The 15,324-nt window shown below is 38.9% G+C and overlaps 1 protein-coding gene across 2 annotated transcripts in view; it reads left to right on the top strand.

Moving 5' to 3' along the window:
- Nucleotides 1-15,324, top strand: part of mark1 (MAP/microtubule affinity-regulating kinase 1) — a 124,268-nt gene that overhangs the window by 85,710 nt on the left and 23,234 nt on the right. For both annotated transcript variants that reach the window (XM_062058065.1, XM_062058066.1), the window contains exons 4-8: nt 5,565-5,613; nt 9,970-10,035; nt 10,149-10,219; nt 10,450-10,506; nt 10,586-10,822. In XM_062058065.1, the coding sequence (XP_061914049.1) occupies nt 5,565-5,613; nt 9,970-10,035; nt 10,149-10,219; nt 10,450-10,506; nt 10,586-10,822 (480 nt within the window). The remainder of the gene's footprint in view (nt 1-5,564; nt 5,614-9,969; nt 10,036-10,148; nt 10,220-10,449; nt 10,507-10,585; nt 10,823-15,324) is intronic.

The following is a 15,324-nucleotide window of genomic DNA, read 5'->3' as shown; positions in this document are numbered from 1 at the left end:
GGGCTGGGCGATATGGCCTTTTATTAATATCTCTATATTTTTAGGCTTACACGATATATATCTCGATATTTTGCCTCAGCCTTGAATTAACACTTGATACATATAATCACAGCAGTATGATGATTCTATGTGTTTACATTAAAACATTCTTGTTCATACTGCATTAATATATGCTCATTTTAAACTTTCATGCAGAGAGGGAAATCACAACTAAGTCAGTTTACCAAAACTGCATTTATTAAACAGTTATTAAGCAGTGGCACAAACATTCATGTCATTTCAAAACAGAAAGTGCAGGATTGTTAAGAGACATTTTAAAACAAGCTATTAGTGCACTTTTGTGCATGATGTCACTAAGATGACATATCAAAACAACACTAAATTAAAGTGTACTTTTTGTACAGAACGCCACTACAATCGTTTAAAATAAATAAAGTGCACTTTTGTGCATAATGTCACACAAGATATTTCAATAACTGTCAAATAAAAATTAGCTGCATAATAGGAAATCAAATAGTGTACCGTATATTTCGGACTATAGGTCACAGTTTTTTTCATAGTTTGGCCGGGGTTGCGTCTTATACTCAGGAGCGACTTATGTGTGAAATGATTAACAGATTACCGTAAAATATCAAATAATATTATTTAGCTCATTCACGTAAGAGACTAGACGTATAGGATTTCATCGGATTTAGCGATTAGTAGTGACAGATTGTTTGGTAAACGTATAGCATGTTTATATGTTATAGTTATTTGAAGGACTCTTACCATAATATGTTACGTTAACATACCAGGCACGTTCTCAGTTGGTTATTTATGCGTCATATAACGTACACTTATTCAGCCTGTTGTTCACTATTCTTTATTTATTTTAAATTGCCTTTCAAATGTCTATTCTTGGTGTTGGGTTTTATCAAATAAATTTCCCCAAAAAATGCGACTTATACTCCGGAGCGACTTATTCTCCGAAAAATACGGTAGCTTAATGACATCTGCTCGGGTTTGTTTGTTTATTCGTCTGTTAGTTAGTTAGTAACATACTGTATTTTCCGTACTATAAGGCGCACTTAAAATCCAGTGCGCCTGATGTAAGGAATACGTTTGGTTGAGCTTACCCACCTCGAAGCAGTTTTATTTGGTACATGGTGTAATGATAAGTGTGACCAGTAGATGGCAGTCAAACATAACAGATATGTGTAGACTGCAATATGATGGCAGTCACACACCAGAGATATGTGTAGACTGCAATATGACTGAAGTAAACAACACCAAAATTGTATATGTTCCTTTGAAAATATAGAACATTACACACGGCGCTCAAAAATCTATAAAAATGTTTTAGTACGACTTTGGTAAGCTATGAAGCCGCACCGCTTAAAGGCCTGTCGGCGCATTAAACATACGAGTATTATTATGGTGTGTGTATAAGGTAAGACATATTATCTGGTGTTTTGTTTTGCAAAATCATGCAATAGCAACTTTTCTTACCTTCTGGTACCTGCTGATCTGTATTTGGAATCTGCATAAATCCTGAAAAGTTGCGCGCGTCTGCCTTTGTAGTCCGTGTGTCCGCCTTTGTAGTCCGTGCCGACACCGTAGTCAATAAGCTTCTTCTTTTTCTCTATATTCTTGTTATGGGACATTCATCCTCCACTGTTGCCATTTCTAATGTAAAGTAGCGTACAGTTATAACTTATATCAGCCCTTTGAGACACTTGTGATTTAGGGCTATATAAATAAACATTGATTGATTGATTGATATATGTCAGTAAACTCGCTATATAAGTGAACAATTTAAAACTGCTATTCGAGAAGAATAGAAATCAAGATTGACAAGATAAGGCCACAAAAAAACACTTCATCATTTAGTTTTAACCTTCAGAGTATTGGAATAGACAGTGTATCTAAGGATAACTTTGCATTGGGTGTGATTACAGTAGTTCCTGCGCAATAGAGCACAGCTTGTTTATAAGCCGCACCCACTAATTTTTTTTTATATAAAAAACAAAAGTTCCCATATATTAGCCGCACTGGACTATAAGCCGCAGATAAATACCGGTACAAAAGATTTTGGCAATGTTTATTTACATACCTCAATTGTTTCCAAATGGTCCCTGTAACAAGGCAGTAAAACGGCTGATCAAACAAAAGAGAAGTCATCGTCATGCACCCACAAGCTGCGGAAGCTAGCTCTCCAATCAGCTAAACAGACTCCATAACTCCACGGTGACGTTTTGGTGAATTTACTGAGGAATTTGTGAAACTGAAACAATACAAAAGGAATGTAATTGTAAGTTAATAATACTAAAACAGACACTCGTAAATGTCTTCGCGTATTAGCTAGCACATTTACAACTAAGGACACATTTTTTAAAAACTATTTGCATTATGGCCATCAGCGAAGAAAAACCCATAAATTAGCTGCACCGTTTTATAAGCCGCAATGTACAAAGCGGAGGAAAAATAGCGGCTCATAGTCCGAAATTTACGGTTAATGATGTTTAAAGCAAGAAATTAGAGTTATTTGGTTTTTTGGAAGGATATTATACGTTTGCTGTTGAAAAGTTACAAGGAAAAGATGCCTATTGTAATTAGTTGATACCACAAACCAGCTGAGACCAGAGCTGTGTATAGAGAGAGTATGGCCAACTCGGTTTCAGAGTTAGACGCAATCATGGCGCTGTGTAGTTATGTGAAGGGCTTTTGACCAATCATTAAAGAGATCCTCTGGCCATACTCTCTCTGATTGGTCAAAAGCCCAGAGCCGTGTATAGAGTATGTGGACACAAAGGACGCGTAGGGCTGTATGCAATTGCAGTCCTTCTTGCCTGACAAAATAAACCACAATAACAAGTCCGAATATAGTTCTAAACATACTCCAGCTCATAAATTTACAATAAAACATGCTTTCATTTTGTCAAAGTATAATTTGGGGGCAATTTTGCGACCATTTTTTCTGAACTCCGCTCTATATATTCATGCAGTGTTTAGTGACCGGCAGGCTGTCTAACACACTCCCGACAGCGCAATAAACTTAAAACAAATACACAGAACGACAAAAAAAACAATGTATTACCCTCATTTTGCCAAAATCCTCATTAGCTTTGGACCAACAATTACTGCGAAATTATGCCTTTTGTGTGAAGTACGTCAACGGTGCGTGGTGTGATTTTGTCAGGAGAAGTGTATTATTTACTGTCACTGAGAGTGAGATATACCACGTTCCCCATGTGTGTGTATGCTTGCTTACCTCGCACAAGGTACCGTAGTTTTAGGACTATAAGGCGCACTTAAAATCCTTTCATTTTCTCAAAACTCGACAGTGCGCCTTATAACCCGGTGCGCCTAATGTACGGAATCATTTTGGTTGGGCTTACCAACCTCAAAGCTATTTTATTTGGTACATGGTGTAATAGTAAGTGTGACCAGTAGATGGCAGTCACACATAAGAAATATGTGTAGACTGCAATATGACTCGCCAACACTTTAAATGTTCCATTGAGAATATAGAACATTACACACGGTGCTCAAAAAGCTATGAAGCCGCACTGCTTGATGGATTGTCGGTGCGTTGCGGCTACAGTAGTCAGACGTACTGTGCTTCAACATACGAGTATTACTATAGACCCATGGACCCACAGCTAGTGGGTCCATGACAATGACTTCAGTTGTGTTTGATCAGCCGTTTTATTGCCGTGTTACAGACACCGTTTGTAAACAGTTAAGGTATGTAAATAAACATTTACAAAATATTTCTGTGTAAATAACTACAAAACCCAAAACCAGTGAAGTTGGCACGTTGTGTAATTCGTAAATAAAAACAGAATACAATGATTTGCAAATCCTTTTCAACTTATATTCAATTGAATAGACTGCAAAGACAAGATATTTCATGTTCAAACTTTTGCAAATAATCATTAACTTAGAATTTAATGGCAGCAACACATTGCAAAAAAGTTGGCACAGGGGCATTTTTACCACTGTGTTACATGGCCTTTCCTTTTAACAACACTCAGTAAACGTTTGGGAACTGAGGAGACCAATTTTTGAAGCTTTTCAGGTGGAATTATTTCCCATCCTAGCTTGATGTACAGCTTAAGTTGTTCAACAGTTGTCGTATTTTAGGCTTCATAATGCAACACACATTTTCAATGGGAGACAGGTCTGGACTACAGGCAGGCCAGTCTAGTACCCGCACTCTTTTACTATGAAGCCACACTGTTGTGACACGTGGCTTGGCATTGTCTTGCTGAAATAAGCGTTGCTTGGATGGCAACATATGTTGCTCCAAAACCTGTATGTACCTTTCAGCATTAACGGTGCCTTCACAGATGTGTAAGTTACCCATGCCAAATAAGTGTTTGATGAGCATTCCTCAACTTTCTCAGTCTTTTTTTTGCCACTTGTGCCAGCTTTTTTGAAACATGTTGCAGGCATCAAATTCCAAATGAGCTAATATATGCAAAAAATGAAAACGTTTTCCAGTTCGAACGTTAAGTATCTTGTCTTTGCAGTCTATTCAATTGAATATAAGTTGAAAAGGATTTGCAAATCATTGTATTCTGTTTTTATTTACCATTTACACAACGTGCCAACTTCACTGGTTTGATTGAGTGGGTGCGGCTTATATCCAGAAAATACGGAATGCACAACAAGCATCCAAATGATTAGGGCTGTTATTTTTTTTGGCCAACTATGACTTCTTGTTGATGTAACTGCAAAAAAAACGGTTTTCACACCACAGTAGTGAATACAAGGTCTTCCTGTTCATCTTAGTTTCTGTTGTTCTTTCTCGCTACGTTTAGTTTTGGCTCGTCTGATGAAAGACAAGCGAGCAGACTTCGAGACGGACTGGAAGACTGAATTAGCAAAAAGTACCTGAGAGGTCCCAGCTGGGTCGGGCTCTCAGACTACTTTAGATGACCCAAAAAAACACAAGACAGTCCATTTGCTTGCTTGTATAACATCTTCAAGAGCATTTAGAGAATCGGTGCCACACGTGCAAATATGAACTCTCCCTTTGAGATTTTCTATGTATAGACAGCAGGTGGAACGTAAGAAAGATGGCGGACAAAGCGCAAAACCAGTGTTGACGTCAAAGCACAGAGAACTCCCTTTGATAGCGCTGAGCCTAGGCGGGGGAGTCAGCAGAATGTAAATGATTCAACAGCACCTCTAAGTGGCTGCAGGATATCATCTGACATGACGCCAAGCTGCTCTTAAAGCTCTGCACTCAGTCGATAAGCATGATGCTTTAAGAACAAAGATGAGCGGGCATGATTTTATTGGACCGGACTGGCTAGAAGCCTGTGTACTTATACAGCTGTGTTCTTTTTTTTTCTTTTTTTTTTTTGTAATACCGCTCTTCATCCTTGAGGGATTTATTGTCACTGCATCCGTCATGTTGCCGTACATAGCACTCAAGTCCCATGATGCGCCAGTTCAGTTTCCAAAGACGTCACTTTGTGTGGCTCTGTTGTGCGCATAATAGCATCTCCTGAATGTCCTTAGTCAGCTCAGACAATTTCATTAAAAACAACAAATGTTTCTTTGTGTGTCAACAGCTCTTCAGGGAAGTGCGAATAATGAAGCTACTGAACCATCCCAACATTGGTAAGGTCACACACCTGACAATAACATTACACAAATCTGCATGTCATTAACTAGGATAATAAAAAAATACATTTAAAATGGCTGTTTACAACCTACAGGGCACTAACTTTCAAATGAGTTGTAAGCATTATATCCCGCTCTCTTGCGGCTTTTTGCACATAATGACGCACTGTAACTACGCCTGCGGTAACACACACATTAGCTTTGTGTGTTGTTAGTTAATGATAGTAATTTGGCTCGATAACATTAGCCATCATTGAATGTATAGTCTATCCCAGGGGTCGGCAACCCAAAATGTTGAAAGAGCCATATTGGACCACATATACAAAAAAGTAATCGTTCTGGAGCCGCAAAAAATTAAAAGACTTACCGTAATTTCCGGACTATAAGCCGCTACTTTTTCCTTTTCGTTCTGGTCCCTGCGGCTTATACAACGGTGCGGCTTATTTACGGCCTGTTCTTCTCCGACACCGACAAAGAGGATTTCGGTGGTTTTAGTACGCAGGAGGAAGACGATGACACAATGATTAAAGACTGACTTTTCATGGTTATTTTGATAACGTACAGGCGAGCACTTTGTATTACTTTGCACCGTTGTATTATTTGTACTCTGCACGAATGCTGTTTGCCATGTCAAAGATGTGAAAGTTTGATTGAATGATTGAAAGATTTATTGTTAATAAATGGGACGCTTTGCGTTCCCAAACAGTCATCTCTGTCCCGACAATCCCCTCCGTGGTAGCAGGAACCCCTATATACTACGGTAATTACACATTAAAACCCTGCGGCTTATAGTCGGGTGCGGCTTATACATGGAGCAATCTGTTTTTCCCCTAAATTTAGCTGGTGCGGCTTATAGTCAGGTGCGGCTTATAGTCCGGAAATTACGGTATATAAGTGTTATAATGATGGCAACACATGGTGTAAGTGGCTAATTAGTCTATATTAGCCTACTATCAAAATGACTGTATGTCGCAGGCTGACGCAAATCTTCGTTGACAGAAATGTTGAAATGTAATATTTATTCTACACATTTTTGCAACATTGGAAAACATTAGTAACACTTCTCAGAGGGTGAGATAACTCCTGGAAATGACTTTCTTAGAATAGATGTGTGTGTCCAAGTTAAAGGAAACGGCAGGCTGTCTTCTTTTAATGGATTTATTACAATCTTTGCAAGCTGGGTAATGTTTGCTGTAGTCTGGAACAACATGGCAGCCAATATTACATACAGATAATGTAAATATAAATTAAATACACAGAGGACATAAGTAAGGGAAATTAACTTAACTCAAAAATACCTACACATGAAGCATAGTGATGCAATACAGCTAGCCTAAATAGCATGATTAGCTTGCAGTCATGCACTGACCAAATATGCCTGATTAGCACTCCAACAAGTCAATAACATCAACAAAGCTCACTTTTGTGCATTCACGCACAGTATAAAATGTTTGGTGGACAAAATGAGACAAAGGAGTGGCATAAAACATGTCTTTCTGTGGCAGCGTTGGAGAAAGTTATACATGTAAACAAATTGTTGAGTCACAGTCCACACAACGGTGAGTTCAAGGGCCGCTGAAATTAGTAGGACAAAACGGTGCTCGCCAAATACTCTCATCAGTGAAGGATAAACACAAACATATTAAACAGTGAGCTTTCTAACAATTAGTAAGATTTGTGTCGTGTTTGTCCTCCTACAGAAACCAAATAAAAAAATATACTTTTACCCCCATCTTTTTTCCATTTCCATACATTTTTGAAAAAGCCCTATGGAGCCACCAGGGCGCCGCTAAAGAGCCGCATGTGGCTCTAGAGCCGCGGGTTGCTGACCTCTGGTCTATCCTAACAATTACATGACTGCAAATTGTTAGTTTCTTCCTTGGGGCTGCTTTTGTGTACATGCATTCACTCCCTGCGTGTACGTGTATAAGAAGAGACAGCAGTGAGTTTGAACACTTGAATTTTTATTCAAAATCATTTATATTTGTGAAGAATATCAACATGTAAAATTATATATATATATATGTTCTGTTAAACCCCTTATGGTAACATAAGCTAGCCACAGGTGTTCTTGTTGTATTTTTGGTTGAAAAAAAATGCTACTTTAAGCAAGTTTCCAACAGCCCCTTTAATGTTGGATATAGTTATTGAATTTACTGTGACGTACTACACTACTGTATTATTTATTAAAGTGTGTGAACATATATAGAAACAAGAAAGTGTGTGTGTGTGTGTGTGTGTGTGTGTGTGTGTGTGTGTGTGTGTGTGTGTGTGTGTGTGTGTGTGTGTGTGTGTGTGTGTGTGTGTGTGTGTGTGTGTGTGTGTGTGTGTGTGTGTGTGTGTGTGTGTGTGTGTGTGTGTGTATATACAGTATAGGCCAAAAGTTTGCACACTCTTGGCATTCTCTCGGTGAGCTTCAAGAGGTAGTCACCTGAAATGGTTTTCACTTCACAGGTGTGCTTGAAGCTCATTGAGAGAATGCCAAGAGTGTTCAAAGCAGTAATCAGAGCAAAGGGTGGCTATTTTGAAGAAACTCGAATGTAAAACATGTTTTCAGTTATTTCACTTGTTTTTGTTAAGTACATAACTCCACATGTGTTCATTCATAGTTTTGATGCCTTCAGTGACAATCTACAATGTAAATAGTCATGAAAATAAAGAAAATGCATTGAATGCGGAGAAAGTGTGTCCAGACTTTTGGCCCGTACTGTATATATTGTCATAACTATTCAAAGTCATAAAACATTGAATGTATGCAGAATATTGTGGGACGGCGTGTCTCGGTTTCCATACGATCCCCGGCTTCCGCCATCCGAGTCACGTCCGTTGTGTCCTTGAGCAAGACACTTCACACTTGCTCCTGATGGGTCTTGGTTAGGGCCTTGCATGGCTGCTCCCAAAGTGCTGGGTAGAAAAGCGCTATTTAAGTATAACCCATTTACCATTGGACTGGCGTTGCTCGGTTGGTAAAGCGGCCGTGTCAGCAACTTGAGGTTTCCAGGTTCGATACCCGCTTCCGCCATCTTTGTCACTGCCGTTGTGTCCTTGGGCAAGACACTTTACCCACCTGTTCCCAGTGCCACCCACACTGGTTTCAATGTAACTTAGATATTGTGTTTCACTATGTAAAACGCTTTGAGTCACTACAGAAAAGTGCTATATAAATGTATTTGCCTTTTTTAATTAAACAAACGATGACAAAGCAATAATAATCAAATAAAAAAGAATGACTTGTAGTTAGAGATGTCCGATAATGGCTTTTTTGCCGATATCCGATATTCCGATATTGTCCAACTCTTAATTACCGATTCCGATATCAACCGATACCGATATATACAGTCGTGGAATTAACACATTATTATGCCTAATTTTGTTGTGATGCCCCGCTGGATGCATTAAACAATGTAACAAGGTTTTCCAAAATAAATCAACTCAAGTTATGGAAAAAAATGCCAACATGGCACTGCCATGTTTATTATTGAAGTCACAAAGTGCATTATTTTTTTTAACATTCCTCATTGGGACATGCTCTCCCTGAGAGAGCATGAGGAGAGGTTGAGGTGGGTGGGGTTGGGGGTGGGCGGGGTTGAGGTGGGGGTGAGGGGTAGCAGGGGGTGTATATTGTAGCGTCTCGGAAGAGTTAGTGCTGCAAGGGGTTCTGGGTATTTGTTCTGTTGTGTTTGTGTTGTGTTACGGTGTGGATGTTCTCCCGAAATGTGTTTGTCATTCTTGTTTGGTGTGGGTTCACAGTGTGGCGTATATTTGTAACAGTGTTAAAGTTGTTTATACGGCCACCCTCAGTGTGACCTGTATGGCTGTTGACCAAGTATGCCTTGCATTCACTTGTGTGTGTGAAAAGCCGTAGATATTATGTGATTGGGCCGGCACGCAAAGGCAGTGCCTTTAAGGTTTATTGGCGCTCTGTACTTCTCCCTACGTCCGTATACCACTCAGTACAGCGGCGTTTTAAAAAGTCATACATTTTACTTTTTGAAACCGATACCGATAATTTCCGATATTACATTTTAAAGCATTTATCGACCGATAATATCGGCAGTCCGATACTATCGGACATCTCTACTTGTATTATATATTAAGTTATAATAATTTGAATAGATGTAGTCCAAATTACATTCAATATATATTTAAAATAAATAAATGTTATTTAATTGTAGTAATTAAATACTTACATTAAATTATTACATGATTAGGTAATTTTTAAAAAAAAAAGTTTTTATATTATACTTCTTTTTGCATCTATTGAATGCCAAACAAGCATTTAAGTGGCAGGGGAAGTGTTAGAAACATAATGGGTAAACCTTTTTTTTTTTTTTTTTTTTTTTTTGTCTGCAGTCAAATTATTTGAGGTGATTGAAACGGAGAAGACACTCTACTTAGTGATGGAGTACGCCAGTGGTGGTGAGTGACATTTTGTTGACTTTGCCAGTGTGCCCCCCGTAATATTTGATATGACTTCAGTGCACTCCTACAAGTACACGCATTCCAAATGTCCTCTCTGCTTTGTGCTCCAGGTGAGGTCTTTGACTACCTGGTGGCCCACGGTAGGATGAAGGAGAAGGAGGCCAGGGCCAAGTTCAGGCAGGTGAGTCATCATGGGCATGAGTGGCGTCATGCACCAAGATCAAGCTGTGTCACTGACTGCGGAGGAAAGGTAGAGCATGGCCTCCTCACACACTGCAGCTGCTGTGCTGACACCCAGTGGTGCCTCAGCAATATTGATGTAGACTCGACACTGAGCGGCAAACAATGAACCTGCATTTTCCTCCTGTATAGTGCTCTGTATATAAGATTGAATATATGTTTGTGTTTTAGATTGTGTCTGCTGTGCAGTATTGCCACCAGAGGAGGATAGTTCACAGGGATCTAAAGGTGCAAACCATCATTTGAAGCATGCTTTTACGACAATTAGCGTGCGTACTAATGAATATCCCGTCCTTCTGACCCACAGGCTGAGAACCTGCTTTTGGACGCTGACATGAACATCAAGATAGCCGACTTTGGCTTCAGCAATGAGTTCACTGTAGGCAGCAAGTTGGACACCTTCTGTGGTTCTCCGCCCTACGCTGCCCCAGAGCTTTTCCAGGGAAAGAAGTACGATGGCCCCGAGGTGGACGTGTGGAGCCTCGGGGTCATCCTCTACACGCTGGTCAGCGGATCCCTGCCCTTCGACGGACAGAACCTAAAGGTGTGGTGAGGCTGTGGGATGAGTCGTTGCTGATTTTTCTAATTATCATTCATCCCCAACGTCGACAGTTATATTTCAATAATGTTCATGTTTTATATTGCTTGGATTCCGTCACGTGACTTCTTCCCGGAAGTGAAAAGCAGTGGTGGTCAACCAAACCAAGATGGCTGCAGCGCGCAAACTATCGGAGTACTAAAGAGGCTTAAATATTCCTGCGATATACAAAACCAGTAAAGTTGGCACGTTGTGTAAATCGTAACTAAAAACAGAATACAACGATTTGAAAATCCTTTTCAACTTATATTCTGAGTAGACCAATTTTTGAAGCTTTTCAGGTGGAATTCTTTCCCATTCTTGCTTGATGTACAGCTTAAGTTGTTCAACAGTCCGGGGGTCTCCGTTGTGGTATTTTAGGCTTCATATTGCGCCACACATTTTCAATGGGAGACAGGTCTGGACTACAGGCAGGCCAGTCTAGTACCCGCACTCTTTTACTACGAAGCCACGCTGTTGTAACACGTTGCTTGGCATTGTCTTGCTGAAATAAGCAGGGGCGTCCATGATAACGTTGCTTGGATGGCAACATATGTTGCTCCAAAACCTGTATGCACATTTCAGCATTAATGGTGCCTTCACAGATGTGTAAGTTACCCATGTCTTGGGCACTAATACACCCCCATACCATCACAGATGCTGGCTTTTCAACTTTGCGCCTAGAACAATCCGGATGGTTCTTTTCCTCTTTGTTCCGGAGGACACGACGTCCACAGTTTCCAAAAACAATTTGAAATGTGGACTCAACAGACCACGGAACACTTTTGCATCGTAGATGACCTCGGGCCCAGCGAAGCCGGCGGCGTTTCTGGGTGTTGTTGATAAATGTATTTCGCTTTGCATAGTAGAGTTTTAACTAGCACTTGCAGATGTAGCGACGAACTGTAGTTACTGACAGTGGTTTTCTGAAGTGTTCCTGAGCCCATGTGGTGATATCCTTTACACACTGATGTCGCTTTTTGATGCAGTACCGCCTGAGGGATCGAAACTTGTGCGTTCTTCAACTCTGCTCCCTTGGACTGGAGTGTGAGCTGCGTGCTTTTCTCCTCGTCGTTTCCACAAATCTTGCACTTTTTCCGCCCTTTTTGATTACCTCTCAAGAAACTCAGAGAAACGTTTATCCTTTATACGATTTTAAATGATTCGCACAGTCAAAAACAACACAAGCACAGGGTATTTTTTCTTCGGGAAAGGCTAAATGGCGCCTCGTGCCCATTGAGAACAGACCTAGGTTGACCACCACGTATATTTAATGGGCGGGACATGAGCCGGACAGTAAAATCCAAACAATACAACCATGTGACAAAATTAGGACACACCAATTTTCTAGTCTTGACTCATTGCACACAAAAGGGTGAATCATTCACAAGCCATTGATCATTTGTCTATATTGATTATAAAACTTTGAGAGTGTTTATATTACACATTTGCTAGCATGTCGTACAAAGCATTTTGAGCACAGCCCATATTATTTAACTTAATTGTTTTGGGGGCCAAATTTCTAGAATCTAATCTAAGGCCTTCACTATTAGTCCTACTTTGTATATTCCGGAGAACCAGCTTTCTCTACAGTAGACATTTAAATTTGGTCTGTTTTGTCGGAGTTACAGGAGCGCTTGGCTGTTTTTTAAGGACTTTCTACAAAAAAAGGTAGCCAAAGATGATCTCCATGACAGAACTCTTGCGTTTTTAAGAATCGGCTGCAAAAATGTGAGTCACAAGTTCTTTTTACTGACATCGCGGGCCTCCAGTTGAATAGCCCACATGATGAAAAAGAGAGGACCTAAAATGAAACCTTGAGGAAAACTACTTGTGTAACCAAAGAAGTTGAACAAATGACTACTGACCGCATCTGAAGTAAACAAGCTATGTGGCAACAACCTAGTAACATAAAATACATTACGAAAAAAAATGTATAACTGCCGAAAAAGAGAGGACTTAAAATGGTGCTTTGAGGAACGCCTCAGTTGTTCTGTTTGTTAGCAAGGTTCAAATGTCAATGCAAGGATCTGCTAATGTGTTTACACTGGTCCAAGTTTGTCTATACAACAAGAGCACTGCAGTGTTTTTAAGAATTTGCTGAAAAAATGTTTGTCACCCGAGTTTTGAACTGAACTCGGGGGCCAGTATGGTGTCATTCCCTGGATTTGACCCCTGTGGGACCAGTTGAACAGAACTGTCATAGGAGGTGCCACTAATGTCATTTGTAGTCATGTGAACACAATTTGTGATAACTGTATTAGTAATAGTACTTGAGAGTTTGTGGTAAAAATATTGTCTCCTTTAATTTTAACAAATTAATCATGTTTTGACAATTTCTCTTTTTTTCCCCTCATTGGTTTATAACCATTTTACACAGATTTTTATTAAAATAGGCGTGTTTTCACACTGCAAACTTGGAACAAATTTAATATTTTGGGTTAAAAATTTCCAAATCAACATAGAGATGCTTGTTTTGTAGTCAAAAATAAATTTGGAGGAAATTAGGACATTTTCCGTTTGGATGCGTTGTGGTCGTTTACAACCGAGAGTTTCTATTCCAGAATGTGTTATTTATTTTGGCTGGCTTCTTGTTGTCCTAGGAAGATGCACTTTCATTGTGCAGGTTGCACACTAAGAATAGTCTAGTTTAGAAGACACAGACAGGTTGCATTTATTGATATCCCCAATGGTTAAAGCTTCAAAATGTATTGCACACTGCTGCTTGCTCTCAACAGGTATGGCCCGGTTGGAGGATTTATTTGTTTTCCCTTAAGTTTACGTGTAAGGACATGATTCCGTGTTTCCTGAATGAGCAGATTAAGAGTGGAATTTCCTGTTTCTATCATTGGAGTGAGACTAGGTTGGAGGTTTACCCACCCTACTTGAATAATGCAGCAACTGTAGAAATGATTCATGAAGCAGCAGCAACCTACAAACAGGAAATATGATATACTTTAAATTATTTTTTAGCCCAGTTGGTGTGCAACTTTCTGGTTTGTTTTTAATTGTGTTAATATTTGTCAAGGATATTCCCTTTAACTCTGGTGACAAGTCTGTATTACTGTAAATTTGTGGATTATTTCATGTTTTTGGTGTCTTTTGTGGATTATTACAACAATTCAATTTTTTTGTAATAAAAGTGGACGAATATGATCAATAATTGGTGGTAGCAGCATTTGCATTGATTACATGTTGTGTGTATATGTACCTATACATGAGCAAGCAAGCATTCCATGGGATTTGACGGTGGATTATTTTGAGTCGTGTTGTTTATTTTTACTAAAGAAGGGGTGGTGATATCATTGATAATTGGTAGCGATCACATTCATTATATAACACACATACAGTACTGCGCCTGTACCGACATGTATGTCTGACTTTGTGGATTATTTTGAGTCATTCTGGTTATTTCTACTAAAGAAGGCAAGCAGTATCATTAATAACTAGGAGCAATCACATTTCTTGTATGACTTACATACTTTACCTGTATGTGCATATATGTCTGATTTAGTGTATTATTTTTAATCATTCTGTTTATTTCTACTGAAGAAGGCGGGCAATATCATTAATAACTAGGAGCGATCACATTTCCTATATGACTTACATACTTTACCTTGATGTGCATGTACAGTAGGCTATGTCTGATTTAGTGGATTATTTTTAATCATTTATTTTATTTCTACTGAAGAAGACAGGCAATATCATTAATAACTAGGAATGATCACATTCATTATATGACTCACATACTTCACCTGTATGTGCATGTATGTCTGATTTAGTGGATTATTTTTAATCATTCCGTTTATTTCTACTGAAAAAGACAGGCAATATTAATAACTAAGAATGATCACATTCACTATATGACTCACATACTTCACCTGTATGTGCATGTATATCTGATTTAGTGGATTATTTTTAATCATTCCTTTTATTTATACTGAAGAAGACAGGCAATATCATTAATAACTAGGAATTATCACATTCATTATATGACTCACATACTTCACCTGTATGTGCATGTATGTCTGATTTAGTGTATTATTTTTAATCATTCCGTTTATTTCAACTGAAGAAGGCGGGCAACATCATTAATAACTAGGAGCGATCACTATTGTTAAATGACTTACATACTATACCTGTATGTGCATGTATGTCTGATTTAGTGGATTATTTTTAATCGTTACGTTTATTTCTACTGAAGAAGGCGGGCAATATCATTAATAACTAGGAGCGATCACATTTCCTATATGACTTACATACTTTACCTTGATGTGCATGTACAGTAGGCTATGTCTGATTTAGTGGATTATTTTTAATCATTCCGTTTATTTCTACTGAAGAAGGCAGGCAATATCATTAATAACTAGGAATGATCACATTCATTATATGACTCACATACTTCACCTGTATGTGCATATATGTCTGATTTATTGGATTAGTTTTAATCATTCCTTTTATTTCTACTG

Source organism: Entelurus aequoreus, linkage group LG09, assembly GCF_033978785.1.
Source record: "Entelurus aequoreus isolate RoL-2023_Sb linkage group LG09, RoL_Eaeq_v1.1, whole genome shotgun sequence".
Classification (NCBI taxonomy): domain Eukaryota; kingdom Metazoa; phylum Chordata; class Actinopteri; order Syngnathiformes; family Syngnathidae; genus Entelurus; species Entelurus aequoreus.
Note: the sequence above shows the minus strand (reverse complement) of the source record. Positions and strands in the feature narration are given on the sequence as shown.